The 16,669-nt window shown below is 38.6% G+C and overlaps 1 protein-coding gene across 1 annotated transcript; it reads left to right on the plus strand.

The window, feature by feature from the left end:
- The first annotated feature begins 1,111 nt into the window (after nucleotides 1–1,111).
- Gimd1 (GIMAP family P-loop NTPase domain containing 1) lies at nucleotides 1,112–16,008 on the plus strand. The gene is made up of 3 exons (XM_055628222.1): nucleotides 1,112–1,177; nucleotides 5,801–6,195; nucleotides 15,603–16,008. Exons 2-3 carry the CDS (start codon nucleotides 5,803–5,805, stop codon nucleotides 15,861–15,863), a joined length of 654 nt encoding a protein of 217 aa, XP_055484197.1. The 5' UTR covers nucleotides 1,112–1,177; nucleotides 5,801–5,802; the 3' UTR covers nucleotides 15,864–16,008.
- Nucleotides 16,009–16,669: the final 661 nt, after the last annotated feature.

Consider the following 16,669-nt stretch of genomic DNA (forward strand, 5'->3'; position numbering starts at 1 on the left):
ACTGTAACCTCAAAGGGGAGAGGTTGAAAAATTAGGGTCTGTGTATGCTTTGCCACATTCCATAAAGGAACATAGAAACAAAGTCCTGCTAGCCCCCATTCTTTAAAAAAAAAAAATCCATCCTACAAGAAACACATGTTGCCACAGATTGTTGAATGTCAGCTTACACTTTGAGAAAGCAAATTAAATTCTGGATGAAAATTCCTTCTGAGGAAACATGCTGCTACTGCCACCTGGGGGAGGCTCTTCTCCGCTTCATTCAAGAGAACTAGAGTGCTCCAGAACTATAGATCCCATCTACTTCATTCATGCTCAGGAAGGATAGATCCCATTCACATCTTCCTTGTCAGATCCACACGGGAAGAGGAAGTTCCAGCTGTCTCCAGATTCCCTTCACAGAAGAACTACGCCATAGACTTCTTGGGAGCTATATCAAAGGACTAGAACATAGCTAGAATGAGGCTCCTACAGCTTACAGTTGACATGAACAGGTTTGGGGAAGCATGGGCTACAAACTAATCTGTGGAGGAAGTCAAACCTGAGTGTTTATTATGAAAAAAGCTAATTAAAAAAATTTAAGGACAACTTACAGTTAATCGTGCACCTTAAATATGCCATCATTAGTTGATTATGAAAATTGCATGCCCTCAGGCACTCAGGTGATTTTTAACACATTAAGGGGACACATTTAAAGTATATGAAAATAACCTAGAGAATTTTCTGAGAAAAATTTGAATTTATGAATTAAATACTGTTACACAGTTTGTAATTATTATGTGCACATATGTTTATTGGCATTTTTTATGAAGTAATGGTGCAGTATTTGTCAATTAAAATGGAAAATTTAACTGTCACTAAGAATGTTCCATACTTTTACTCTTGGTACCTTATAATTTATTAGAAACATTCTCAGTCAAAGAATCGAATTCTGGAAATGGAGCTTTCAGGAAGTATCTATTAAAATAATAGTCCTGTCAGATAACATAAGTAGGCTCTGATTAGAAGACAGCTAATCACTAATAAAGAGGATGTCTGGTAACAGTTTAACTAAGCGAAATAATGTGGTATCAGTCTCCTGCTAGTACCACACAGTCAGGAGACCAAAGTTCATTTCAAAGAATAAACTGTAGCAGTTCCAAGGAAGTCTGTGAAGAATACATTTCGAAGATCAAAAAAGGTAAGTGGTACACAGCTGGTTTTAAAATGTATTACATATGTGACTGGAACTAAATAGAAATGGATGGCCACTTAGTGCAGGTGACAAATGAATGAGCTACATGAGCTGGTGTCTACTTGGGAGGCCGCTGGAACCCATGACATTTCCTTCAACTGTGTGACTCCCTAAAGGTATTTGTAATAATACCTGGAAATACTGGGGTGAGGAATCTTAGAGAACAAGAGAAACCTGGGTTACTTAATACCATATAATCAAATTATAAACCACAATCAAAATAATCTCTATAACCTGTTAAATTGTCATTGGGGTCATCTGACTCTTTTGACAGTAGCTTTGTTTATCAATCAGTGAAAATGGTCAGTGAGTACAGAAAGAGATCTTTCTGTCTTTTGATATCTTCTTCAATTTCCTTCTTCATGAAGTTTTATCACGCAGGTCTTTCACTTGCTTGGTTAGAGTTACCCAAAGACATTCTATATTCTTTGTGGCTATTGTGAAGGGTGTTCTTTTCTTGATTTCTTTCTCAGCATGTTTGCCATTTGTATATAGGAGTCCTACTGGGTTTTGTGAGTTAATCTTGAATCCAGCCACTTCGATGAAAGTGTTTATGGCTGTAGGAGTTCCCGGCAGAATGTTTGGAGTCACTTATGTATACTATTATATCATCAGCAAATAGTGATACTTTGACTTCTACCTAATTTGTATCCCCTTGATCTCCTCTAGGTGTCTTACTCTCTAGCTAGAATTTCAAATACTATACTGAATAGAAATGAAGAGAGTAGACAGCCTTGTCTTGTTATTGATTTTAATGGAATTGCTTTCAGTTTCCCTCCATTTAATTTGGTGTTGGCTCTAGACTTGCTGTAAATTCCCTTTATTGTGTCTAGGTATTATGTCTTTTGTATCCCTAATCTCTCCAAGACTTTTAACATGAAGGGGTGTTGAAGTTTGACAAAGGCCTGTTTAGCATCTAATGAGATGACCACGTGGTTTTGTTTCTTTCAGTTTGTTTATATGGTGGATTAAATTGACAGATTTCTGTATATTAAACTATTCCTGCATCTCTGGGATGAACCCTATTTGAATACAGTGGGTGGTCTTTTTGATGTGTTTTTGGATTTGGTTTGTCAGTACTTTATTTATAATTTTTGCATCAATGTTCATGGTGGAAATTAATTGATAATTCTTTTTTGTTGAATCAGTGTGTGGTTTGGGTCAGGATGACTGTGACCGCATAAAATGAATTTGGTAATGTACCTCCTGTTTCTAGTTTATGGAATAATTTGAGGAGTATTGGTATTAGCTTTTCTTTGAAAGTTTAGTAGAATTCTGTGCTATAACCATCCAGCCCTTGGGCTTTTTTTGTTTGAGAAACTTTTAATGACTGACTATACTTTTTAGGGGTTATAGGTCTATTTAAATTGTTTATCTGATCTTGAGTTAACTTTGGTAAGTCATATCTATAGATTAAATTGTCCGGTTCTGTTAGATTTTCAAATTTTGTGGAGTACAAGATTTTGAACTATGACCTAATGATTCTTTGAATTTCCTTGGTGTCTGTTGTTATGCTCCTCTTTTCATTTCTGAGTCTGTTGATTTGAGTATATTCTCTCTTTCTTTTAGTTTGGATAAGAGTTTGTCTATTTTGTTGATTTTCTCAAAAGAAAAAAAAAGCCAAACAAACAATTCTTTGTTTCATTGATTCTTTGTATTGTTCTATTTGTTTCTATTTTATTCATCTCAGCCCTGAGTTTGATTATTTCCTGATGTCTACTCCTCTTGGGTGTGTTTGTTTCTTTTCGTTCAAGAGCTTTCAGGTGTGCTGTTAAGTTGTTAATATGACATCTCTCCAATTTCTTTATGAAGTCACATAGTGCTATGAACTTTTCTCTTAGCAGCACTTTCATTGTATCCCAAAGTTTGTGTATGTTGCGCATTCATTTTTATTAAATTCTAGGAAGTATAATCTCTTTCTTTATTTCTACCTTGACCCCATAGTTGTTCAGTAGGGAGTTGTTCAGTTTCTGTGAGTTTGTAGGCTTTTTGTTGTTTCTGTTGTTTTTGATATCCAGCTGATAGGATACAAGGTGTTATTTCAATCTTATTGTATCTGTTGAGACTTGCTTTGAGACTGAGTATGTAGTCAATTTTTGAGAATGTTTTCTGAGTTACTGAGAAGAAGGTATATTCTTCTGTGTTGGGTGAAATGTTATGTAGGTATCTACTAAGTCCATTTGATCATGACTGTTAGCTTCATTATTTCTGTTTAATTTTTGTCTGGATAACCTGTCCATTAGTGGAAGTTGGATATGAAGTCTCTCACTACTAATGTGTGAAGGTAGATGTATGATTTAAGCTTCAGTAATGTTTCTTTTACAAGTGTGGCTGCCCTTTTGGTTGGTGCATAAATGTTAAGAATTGAAATATCATCTTGGTGGATTTTTCCTTTGATGAGTATGAAATATCCTTCCCCATCTCTTTTGACTAATTTTGGTTTGAAGTCTATTTTGTTACATATTAGAATAGCTATACCAGCTTGCTTCTTGGGTATATACTCATGGTTCAGTAGGATTAACATAGTAAAAATGTCCGTCTTACCAAAAGCAATCAACAGATTCAAAACACTCTACGTCAAAATTTCCACACAATTACTTATAGACACTGGAAGTACAATATTCAACTTCATATGGAAAAACAAACAAACAAAAAAGTCAGGATAGCTAAAACAATCCTATACAATAAAAGAATTTCCGAAGGTATCATCATCCCTGATTGCAAGATGTACTACAGAGCTTTAGTAATAAAAATCACATAGTATTGGCATAAAAACAGACATGTTGATCAATGGAATCAAATCAAAGACCTAGATGTAAATATATACACCTATGGATACCTCGTTTTTGATAAAGAAATATATGATGAGGGAAAAAAAGCATTTTCAACAAATGGTGCTGGCCTAACTGGATGTTGATATGTAGGTGAATGTAAATAGATCTGTATCTATTAGCCTGCACAAAACTCAAGTCCAAGTGATCAAAGATCTCAACATAAAACCAAATACACTGAACCTGATAGAAGAGAAAATGGGGACTAGTCTTGAATGTAATCGCACAGGAGTCAACTTTTTGCACAGAATACCAATAGCATGGACACTAAGATCAACAATAAATGAAACTTCATGAAACTGAAAAGCTTCTGTAAAGCAAAGGACACTGTCAATAGGACAACATGACAGCCCAGAGAATGGAAAAAGATCTTCACCAACTCCACATCTGGCATAGGGCTAATATCCAAAGTACATAAAGATCTCAAGAAACTAGACATCAACAAATTAAATAATCCAATTAAAAATGGGTACATATCTAAGGAGAGAATTCTCAACAGAGGAATCTCAAATGGCCAAGAAGCACTTTAAAATGTTCAATATGCTTAGCCATAAGGAAAATGAAAATCAAAACAACTTTGAAATTTAATCATACACCTCTCACAATGGCTAAGATCAAAATCACAAATGACAGATCATGCTATAGAGTAATTTTAATCCAGCAACATGGTTGCTCTGGCAAGGATAAGGTCTTTCAGGTCTTTGTGATCTGGCTGGAATGACATACCTTTAATCTCTCTTGCTGGAATACAGACACACCATTAGGATACACATTTAATCTTAAACAATGAAGGTAAATTTGGTTTGTAGAAGGAAATACCCATGTTTGAAAATGACATCTAATTGAGGGGCAGACAAATGACAAATCAGAGAATGATCACACAAAATGAGTCAGAGACATGATATGCCCAACTCTTTTGAGAAGAGACAGGAAAGAGAAGCCACTTGAGAGCAGTACAGTAGAGTAAGGTATAGTAGAGAAGGAGGAGAGAAGACTATACAATAGAGTTCAGTACAGAAGACAGTAGAGTAGAGAAAAGAGTAGAACTGAGTACTGTACAGTTCAGTAGAGAAGACAGTACAGTTGAGTTCAGTACAAAATAATACATTACAGGTAGTTCAATAAGTTCAGTGTCATGGACTTGAGTTGAGTAGTCAGTTGGGAGTCAGCACAATGAAGTTCAGTTTGGTACAGTTCAGTTCTTGGAATTCAGGAGCAGTTTTCCAAGTAGGATGCGCCAGTGAGAATCTGAGAGAAGCGAAGTTGGATCAGTCAGCTTGGAGAGAGTTTGGGCCAGAACAGCCAAGTTCATAAAAAGCTAGAAAGGGTAAGCTTATTCAGCATAAGTCTCCAAGACAACAATTACATCAGGTGGACAATGATTCTCCAAACAAGGACCATGCATGGATATAACCTAGAACTCTGCTCGGACATAGCCCATGGCAGCTCAGTATCCAAGTGGTCAGTGGTCACACAACAGGTCACAGCATTAGGAAGGTTGACAACCACTGATTTAGAGTATTATAAGTGGTGCTGTAGTAGGTTATATAAACACTACACCATTTTATATTAGTAACTTGAGTGTCAGCGGATTTTGGTAAATGCTGGAGCAATAAGGCATCTCCCCACAGACACAGAGGGACGACTGTACACAGAGCATCTCAGGTCATGTCTGAGACTTTATGTTGGGTAAGTATAGATACCTAACTCTCCTTTTGGTGCCTCTGTTTACCCACAGCTATGACAGACACCAACAAGATGACCATCAATTTGGTTGTCTTTGGCAGTACCCAGAGTGGGAAAAGTTCTGCTGGGAACGTTCTTTTGGGAAGTGCTGACTTCTACAGCACCTTCGCTCCAGGCTCCATAACCAAAGACTGTAGTCTGGGCCGCAGTTGTCATCTCCGCAGCTTCATGCGTCGAGGGGGACAAGAGATAAGCCTGCAGATACAGGTATTGGACACTCCAGGATATCCACACAGCAAGCTGAGCACAAGACATGTAAAACAGGAACTGAAGAAAGCCCTGGTGCATCACTTTGGGCAAGATGGTCTCCATCTTGCTCTGTTGGTCCAGAGAGCTGATGTGCCTTTCTTTGGACAGGAAGCATCTAACTCAGTCCAGTTGGTCCAGGTAATACAAAGATACAATTATACCATCAACATTATTGCTACCTAGGGGCATTATCCTCACAGGCAAGGCCTAGGGAGAAACTGGCTCAACAGATACTTGAACTACAAAGGGTTAGCCATATAGCAAGAGTCAGTAAAAGTGATTTGATTTTCTGCCAGGAGTTCTATTTTGTAGTTTATTTTTACAGCAGTGGTTTTCAACCTTTCTAGTGTTGTGACCCTTTAATACAGCACCTCACATTGTGGTGAACTCCAACCATAAAAAATATTTTGATTGCTACTTCATAGCTGTAATTCTGCTACTGTTATGAATCTTACTGTAAATATGATATGCAAGATATCTGACATGTGACCTTAAGGAGGTTGCAACTCACTGTTGGAGAACTACTGTTTTAGAGAATTCCGTCAGTTATCCTACAAATAGGCCATAGGCAGGTATCTCTAGACACTAATTTGCAGAAGTCAAACCTTAAATCCTTAAGAATGTTGAATTTGGGAAAGTTCATACAATGTAACCCTTGGGCTATCTGTACCAGAATCAGCTGGAAAACTTGTTGAAAATGCAAACTTACCCATGACTATTGACGCAGCATCTCAAGAGTGACACCTGTGGGTCTGCATTTCCATGTTTTTATACAGGTTTATTAAAACCTTAAAACAAGGTGAGGTTCAAAGCTGCCAGCTGAAATACCCACACACTATGCAACACCAAGAGGACTTGTTAGGATTCATCAACAATGTGTGTTTATCCACTGATGATTATCCATGTAGCACTGAGTACTTTCAGAGACAGAAAACCTGACTGCAAAAAGCTCGTAGTCTAGAAAAGGCAAATAAATGTCAGAGATGACAATGCGTTAGTTGCCAAAGTAACGTGATGTGTAAGACGAGCAGCACAAAAATCATCGTTGTGGCAAATGTTGCGGGAAAGCTGTGCATGATTCACAGGAAAGAAATCTGCAGTTTTCCACGTTTACCTGCCTTGACACCCATATAAAGGTCTCCATTTCAGCCATGAACTACAATGACTGTAGGCAGACCCTAGATGGCATGTATTGCATTTGCCTATACCGGTTTGTTTATTTATTTGTTTAACATCGGTTGCTAAGTTGAGAGTCCCTTTCATTTGACAGTCTAGCAAAGGATCTAAGTAAGAGGAGGGGTCTTGGTATGGCCACGTCAAAAGGAATAAAGAGTGTGCATATTTATACTGCCAGATATTATGTAGGTAAGGGGCCCATGGAGACTATTACTTACAGATCCTGAAAATGATTCATTGACCTGCTCCATTCTGGCCAAGCTTTGATTCTCTAGGCAACGTTCACCCACGTTTGACTGCTGGGTCTTATGAGTAGACGCTGCCCTAGTCCCTGAGTTCAGATGAAAGACTTTTTCCCTTTAACTAGTAAAAACAGAAGATTGACCTAAATGGCAGACACACCTTTTGCTTCTCAGAAGTTATGTATGTTTGTAAGGGTTTAGGGAAAAACCCATGTGTGTAATTATAAGAAAGTAGTGGAAAAATTAGGGTGACAAGAGAAAAAAAAAATCATCGTCCAACTCCTAAAGATTTAAGTAATGTTGTCAACAGTAAACAAGACAGTTGTAATTAATATGAAATCTAAAGCAACCAGACAGATCCCCACATTATTAAAACCTGAATTTCACAGCATTTCTGGTAGAAATCAAGTGTCGGGAAACCTTCACCCAAATATCAGGATAATTTTAAGAACAGATTTAATGTTCACTAAGGCTGCTTTACATAAATTCAGTAAATTCACAAACAACTACTTCCCAAAAGCCATCTTGACTCTCTCTTTGGTGTCGTCATGCTTCCCTGTAGTACACTGTGCTGATCCCAAGGGGATTTCAATATTATACATTTTGAAAATACATTCTTCTGCTGTTAGTATTCAAAACATTGTAATCCACAGTTTTCCTACAAAGTAATTCACACTTGTCTCTTATCTTTTGAAATGGCATCTACAGCGCTTTCTCCGACAGCTGCCTTTCTTAAGCCACTGTCTATCTCAGGAGTTGAAAACCAGTATGAGATGGGTGAGAGCAATGTTCCTGTTTTGTTTTAATAGTATAAACAATTTTTCTTTTTTTTCTGAATAACAGCAGACAGGGCTTATTGATCCTTTGAGCACTCCCATGAATGTTGGAAGTCACTGCAGAACTGTTTGGGGCACCTCTTGGTCTTCCAATTACAATCCCATAGGTACAGGCTTGATGCTTATGACCTTCTTCAGGTACCCCAGATACTCCTGGCAGCCAGCTGTATGCATTCCTAGATCAGGAGCAGCTGCCAGATGTCTTGATATTTGACTGGCCCAAGAGCAGACGTCAAAGTAGGTGTTAAGGTCCAAAGTTTCCAGGGATATCCTAATTTTTTTTTTTTTTCCTCTCGGCTGATAGACAAGAAGAATGCAGTAACTGTCCTTTCCAAATAAGGGAGGCATGGAAGGACTGGCCTTGTCTTCCTGTGTTTTTCTGTACATTCTGGAAAGGGGTCATAGTCTACCAGCTGTGACAATTAACACATTTCTCCAAATGACATTCTTCTTTATGTATGTTAGGTCCATAATAATTCAGAGATGTTAGTGAGTTGTATCCTCCAAAATGGAAAAAGGAAGAAATGACTCCTGTGAGTGTTAATGGGAATATTATTTGAATGTTGAAAAGCAAATCCATAAAGATATCAGAGAAAGCATAAAACAATCTCCTACAATGAAGAGCCAGCCCGGTGAAGACAAAGTTGCTCTAGGAACTGAATCTGTGAACTGAGTATAGTATATATTCTTTTTGTACAACCACAGGCAGTGTAATTACTGTGAACATGCCAGTTTAAGAATGTATTTTGTGTGTGTGTGTGTGTTAGAATCAACAACTCAGCTGCTGATGTTGCAGGTGGGTGCTCACAGTAGGCTCATGAAGGCCAGTGATGGGCCTTGGTGCTAGACAGACCCCACAGGCCTATTTAGCAGTTGGGACTTACTCAAAGGCAAGCCTAGCCATCCTCAGTTTTAGATTCGTGGTCACAAGTGATGCTGATTTTATTGATATTTATAAACTTCTATGGACTCTGTACTGCTCTTAAGTAGCATTTCTCTAGTGAGAGGTTAGCATATCCTATCTCTGACACATTCTGTCAAATCTTTCTCTGATTAGTCACTTTGTCTGTTCCTCAATTAGACAACATTGTTTGGGATGAAAGCTGTGTACTAAATTCCAGCCAGAGGGATTACAGGTGTGTCATGTCTGTATGTCAGCCCAATGAATTAAGGTTGTGTATTCCAATCAGAAGGATTAAAGATATATGCTAAGTATGTGTATTCCAGCCAGATCATATTCAAAGACCTTACCAGAGCAGCCATGTTGCTGGATTAAAATTCTTGTACAAATAAAAATAACAAATGACGATGTGGATACCTTAGGAATATATGGCACTTAACAGAGAATGATCAATGAGCTTTTGACCCACAAATTCTTTCAGGTATTTCAGTCAGGTTAGTAAATGTGACATGCTTAACTCCGAGCTCAACTTACAGGAAAGCCACTGAAGATGGCAAAGTGGCCCTGGTATAACTGCTGCTCTTCTGCACTGAGATGGGCACTCGTTCAAACAAACCACACAGGGGTGGCTTATTACAGAGCTGAAGAACATGGCTTCTGGGTATGTTATACATACCCGTGTTCAGGCTCCCTCTTAGCTACTCGTTTGCATCATGACCTTGGGCAAGGAGCCTCTCTGAACCTCGTTAGAAACCAGTCAGTGATGAAAGTATCTACTTAACTGGTTCCTTTTTGGATTGCACACAAGCCTGGCAGCAGTAAATCCTTTAATTGAGACACTGGCGCATGATTAAGTGCACCATAAGGGTTTAGCGGTGGGAATTTTCATTTTATATTACTATTAGTCAAGGCTCTAACAGTCCCAGTGCATTTCATAAAGGCCCAGGTCTGCCAATAATCAGCCATGTGACTGCCATCGAGGCACTTAACATCATAAGGCCTTAATACTCTCATCTTTAAAATGAGAACATTTGGATAGATGCTTTCTAATGTTGAATATTTCCTAAATCTGAGCTGAGATGTTATCATTCAGTTTTGACTCTCTAGGAAGGAAAATGTGGTACTTTGAAGTGGGATGAGAGTAAGAGACTAGAACACACAGACACACACATACACACATGTGCGGGCTCACACACACGTATGATCCTTATTATTCTCCTGTTCCATGATAATTTTTTCTTGGCTGATGCAATTGTTGGCTTTTTTTTCTAAAGTTTCCCCCTAAAAGGTCCAGATGCTATGATTTCATCAACCACAAACAAATGGGGCAGGGCTGGTGAGGTCCTGAGAAAATGAACAATTCCTGGAAAACAAGGTTTATATCCCAACTCGCTGTCCCAAAAGGAGGAGATGGCCTCATACCCATTAGCTCTGTGAAACTGAGCAATCCATGGCTGTAGCATTTCCACTCAGCTTATACTATATTTAAACTACTAGCACCAGATAAATAACTTTTACTTATTTTGCTCTAGAATATCTTTTGACACATCAGTCAACTGTGGTTGTTCAGTCTCTGAGTCCCCAGAGAACATGTCTGGACACTGACATGATGACTATAACCAAGTGACACTATTTTCAAACATACAACTATTATCTGGCTAAAGACCAGTCTAAGGATTATAGAGTAAACAAGCCATTCTTCTCTGGCTTTGGGCAGTAGTTCAAAAGTGCAATTTCTCTAAAAGCTTAAGAGATAAGTATCCTTTCGTAAAAAAAAAAAAAAAAAAAATTATCAGTCTGTAAAGATTTCCCAGTGGCTGAACACATGGGCTTGTGAGTGGCATGGTGGTTAATGCTTCCACTTAGTCATCCTGAAAGAGTTAACTTTGAAGCATAAAACCACCCGAAAAGGGAGAAAAGAAGAAAGCATGTTGTTACAGGAATTAAGAGAGTTACACTACTTAATTTTTAAAGTATCAACTTAGTAAGAAAGAAAGTTCTACTAAGGGATATTATACAAAACAGTATTTTTATTTTGACGATTACTCAGAAATATTTAATGGCAAGTATGGTGTAGATACCAACCAAAGCTATCAGAATGGTGGGTTTGGTGGAGCTCAAGGGCTGAGATTATCAGTTATTTACTAACTTGTACATAAATATTTTAGTATGACAATCAGGATAGCACAGGAATGGTACACTGAGGCTCTAAATGTGAGAAACATTCATATATGAGTGTGATCAAAGATCAAGAGCTGGACATGAGTGGAAATAAAACCCCAGTATCATGCAATCCCTATTCTTAAGTAAACTCTTTTAAAAATTTTATTATTCTCTATCTTCACTGTGGGGAGGGGGGCACGTGTGTGTGTGTGTGTGTGTGTCCATCTGCAGCATGAGGGCAGCTGGGATTGGCTTTCTTGTGGATCTAAGGATTTAATTCAGGTTATCGTGTTACTGGGATTTTGGGAACCTCTTCATGGTTGCCTGATGATATACGGAAAATCTAGGTCCTTTCTTAGGGTTCTTAGTCTCAAAAATAGTTTAAGACTGGATTCAAATAAAGTCTCAAGGACAATTTTTATTAGAGTTAAAAAAATAGTAAAAGGAGGTAAGCTGCAAATCTCAACTAATGCTTGGAAGAGCCCAATGGAGGATGAAAGGAAAAAGCTGCACCCTTTAGCAGTGTGGAATTCAGACAGGGTGGAAAAGCAGCCACCTGGTGGGGAGGGGTGCTTTAAAGAAAGAGTAAGACAGCAAAAAATGCTGGGGAAACCTCAAATGAGTTAAAGAAAGCATATCTTCAAAAGAGACAGATTCTGGAGGTTCTGAAAGGAAAGGCACAGTATCTCATTAAAGGGAAAATTATTTCATCCTTTTCTTTAGCATGGCTTAGGCAAGTCCATCTTCCTAGGGGTGGGCCCTTTGCCTGGGGTAGCTGGGACATCAGGTCCTGTTCTCTTGATGAGAACAATGTTTCTACTAAAGAGACTTTACTTTTACTCAGATATGCAGGCTCAAACTCTAAGCACTTTTATCCCCTGGGCCATCTTGCAGGCCCATGTTAATTCCTTTGGAGCAAATAATAGATATTTATTGTCTCTTGGTTCTTGAGGTCAGAAGTCTGAAATCACAGAATTGGCAAGGTTGGTTTCTTCTGAGAGCTGTGAGCAAATGATGTGTCCCAGGCCCTCTCCTGAACTGTGCATGACTATTTTTAGGGTCCACAACCTTCTCCTTATATTTGTGTCTCTGTTCAATTTTTTTTCTGTTTTATATGGACATTAATAATTTTGGATCAGGGGCTAACCTAATGACTTTAAGTTAATCACATCTTTATGACACTCTTTCCAAATAAGGTCACATTCTGAGGAGCTGGGGATTAGTACTTGGCATATGAATTACGAGAAGGATACAGTTCAACCATAATTTCACTGTTTATTCACATTGCTGCCTGTTTCTTCTCTCTTCCAGGGATATGTACAATACTCTGCAAGCACAACTGAGTCCTATAAATGTTCTTTATTTTCTCATGACAGCATAATCTACAGTGGGTTGTTGGCATTGTATGGATGCCTAGATTTATTAAGAGTTGTGATCTTTAACAGTTAAGGAAACACAAGTTTTCAAATGAATTTGGATTCAAAAGCACAAGAGAATGTGACAAACAGAGCACCATTTTGAACAGTCTTCATGTATTTACTGCTAAGATAATGTTGTCTGGCATACTGATCTTGAAAGGTCGGCTAATGTTTTCTTGTAACAGGATGTTTTAGGGGAACCTGTAATTCTGTGGTGTAGGTAGACAAATTCTTACTAGGTGAGAGCAAACAGGTGGACTCACCCCTAGAGAGATTTGCTTTGAGTGCAGAGTGAAAGCACAGATTGTAGAAAATGCACATCAGTGAGCTTCAGAACTCAGAAGTGCAGGATTGTATCCCAGAGGATAAAATTCAAAAAACTGAACTCTCAAAACAAAACTAAGCCTGCTCTTTGATCCTCATGAAGATCATACTTCCAAACTATTCAACAGATATTGTTGGAAATTCATAATGTCCTGGAGCCTTTGCATGATGATGCAGACACAGAGCGTGAACCTTCAAAGAAGTCACCACTTAGTTTCAATCACATATGTCTAAATAGATGGCTTTGAGGAGAGCCTTGGGAGACCGACTGCTCTCAGATGTTGTAATTAGTATTCCTGGCCACTAATAGGTGATTTAAAAATCTTTGTCTCAGACTTTTCCTAAGCATTTTAGTATTAGACACACTTGCCCCGATTCATTTCTTTCTTTCCTCCTTTTCCTCCTTCCCTCCCACCCTCTCCTTCTCTTTACACCCCAAATACCAGCCACATGTCCACTATAGACATCGAGAAATCGCTTCCCAGGCTGTTTCAATAAAAACAATGCTAAGATCTAGTTCCGCCTCTCCATGTGTCACTTCTCGATACCACAACGGGAACGGTACTATTGCTGTTCGTGCTGAGCACCAAAAAGCGACACACGGCCAAGCATGGTGGTGCCCGCCTCTAACCCAGCATTGGCATGGCAAAAGCAGGGCTGATATATTTGCAGTCAGCTTGGGGAACAGAGTAAAAATCTGTCTCAAAGGGGCTTAAGCCAAACCAAACTGAACTGAAATGAGAGAGGAAGGGATGGGAGGGTAACAAGAGATGAAAAAAAGACTTAAAAGATTAGCATGATATCTGACACTAATTCTTCATTTCTGCTTGTATGTTTGCTTTCTTCTGATTACTAGAACACCTTGATATCTCTTGTTATATTCATTCACAGACATTTTGCATTTTAAAAAGGTGTTATAAACAAGGAGGACCCTAGGGAAGATGATGCTTAATCCTCATCCAGAAGGGCAAACAGGATAGACATTGGAAGCAGGTGAAGACAGAGAACAGGTCAGGAGCCTTCCACAGAGGACCTCTGAACGACTCTACCCATCAGGGTATCAAAGCAGATGCTGAGGCTGATAGCCAAAACTGGGCAGAGTGCAGGGAATCTTATGCAAGAAGTGGGAGATGGAAAGACCTGGAGGAGACAGGTGCTCCACAAGGAGACCAACAGAGCCAAAAAATCTGGGCACAGGGGGACCTGAAGAGACTGATGAATCAACCAAGGACCATGCATGGAGAGAACAAGATCTCTTGCTCAGGTGTAGTCTGAGCAGCTCAGTCTCCATGGGTGTTCCCTAGTAAGTGTTGCAGGGTCTGTCTCTGGCATGAACTTGCTTGCCTGCTCTTTGATCACCTGGTGAAGTGAAAGAGGATACAGACATGATGAGACCTGATAGACTAAGGTCAGATAGTAGGGAAAAAGGACCTCCCCTGTCAGCGTACTAGGAGAGGGACATGAGGTGAGGAGGAGAGTGAGGGAGGGTGAGACCGGGAGGAGATGAGGGAAGGGTCTACAGCCTGGATACAAAGTGAGCAAATTGTAACAAATAATAATAAAGAAAAATTTCTAAAATAAAAAAGTACAAAAAGTGTTCTAAACTGGTAACACCCTTGCAAATATTTCAGTCACAGGAGCATACAGTTGGGAGAAAATGTTACCGTATTGCTACTTGGTTATGATTTCATCTAAGTTTGGAAATATTCAAGAGTTAAATAGTTACTCCTAGATGCCTTTAGCATTGCATGGGCAATATACCACATGCTGTGGCTTCTGCTTTATATCAGCTAATTTTCACTAATCAAGCAAGAATTTATTGCACAACCAATGTGCACATTATCACTAAACAAAGGGGCAACTGTCTTCAGTGTTTTTCTAGCACATTAGAAGAAGCCATTTGATAAATTGCCTTTGATTCCAGTCATGTGGCAAGAGGAACATGAGGATTACAGTAATCTTGTGTAGCTGTTCCAACTCACCAAATGGATTTTGATCTTAGCTTTTCTGTTACTTGTCATCTGTTTAATCAATAGAGCATAACCAGATTATGTCATTGTAATCCCTTAGTAGATATTTTAGCGGTGATAACATCTAAAAAAGAAAACAATTGGCTTGCTCAAGGTACCACAAATTAAAGGAACTGAGGGTCTGGTTGTGGAGTGAGTATAAGTGATCACTGAGTGCTGGCCATATCACCTTCAATGTAGCCAGATGCTCTGCAGCATTAAGTTTTTGCATATCAATTACAACAACAAAGTAAAACAGACTAAGGTCCCTCTTTTGTTCAGAAACCCCATCCATCTTCCTCAACGTGCTAACAGCACTTGAGCTCAGAGCCCCTTCCCATTACACATATCAGCTTTCAGGACTATCATGACACATGGATCTGTTCACTAATGGCATTAGACTTTAATAATGGCTTTGCTCATTTTTGAGGACCAGAGTCCAAGGCAAATAGTCATTTAACTTCTTTCTCTTTCAGGAACTTCTGGGAGATTCTTGGAAGAATTACACTGCTGTTCTTTTTACCCATGCTGAAGAAATAGAAGAGGCTGGGCTCAGTGAAGAGGAATATTTGCATGGGGTCTCTGACACACTGTTAACACTGCTAAATTCTGTTCAGCAGAGATATGTTTTCCTGTATGGAAAAGGAAACCAATGTAACAAACAAAGAATTAAAATCCTAGAAAGAATCATGGAATTTATAAAAGAAAATCACTATCAAGCTATTAGTTTTTCATAAAATGTAAGTGAAAAAAGGAGTATTAATTAAGCCCGAAATCTAATTTTAAAATCATTGTTCACTTGAATATGGGGGATGAGAATTCCCTGTACTGCCATATAGCCATTTTGAAAATTTTAAATAAAAACTAATATGAAGGGTTCAAGATTTCATAATTTCAGAATTTTATTCATAAGTGTTTATCCAACAAAAAGTGTACATTTGTGCATTAAGAAACATGAATATACAAGAATGTTCAAGGCGGTGCCATTCATAATAGTTAAAACCTGAAAACTATCCAAATGTTCATTAATAGAGTGATATGCAAATTGTGGCATATAGCACATTGAGATAAACAGTAATGAGAATGAACAAACTCAATTACCCATAAGTCATAATCAACTGATGAATCACAATACCAAGAGAAAGAAGCCAGACATGAGTGTGCCTTAAGACTCCACTTGTATAAAGGTTAGAAACAGTCAAAACTAAGGCACCCCAACTGATGTAGGAGTGATGGGGATCAGGAGAGCAAAAGGATGCTGTGGGGTAGCTCCAGAGAGATGTGGAAGGGGTCTTCATAGGACGTGCACTTTGTAGTGTGCAAGAAAATAAATCTTCTTGTAATTTGTGATCCCCGAATTACATTTGAATACAATTTTAAATGAAAAGACTTCCCTCAAGTCCTTTTAAGGAATTTACCTCACTGCTTACTTGATGAAAGAGATGGAAGATCATGTAACTGCCGTAGTTACTTCCACGATTAAATGAACTGGCATGTGACACTCAGTTAGCATTCCTTTCTGCTTTAGGGAGATCCACTGACC

This window comes from Psammomys obesus, unplaced genomic scaffold (genome assembly GCF_907164565.1).
Source record: "Psammomys obesus unplaced genomic scaffold, mPsaObe1.curated_primary_1811, whole genome shotgun sequence".
NCBI lineage: Eukaryota > Metazoa > Chordata > Mammalia > Rodentia > Muridae > Psammomys > Psammomys obesus.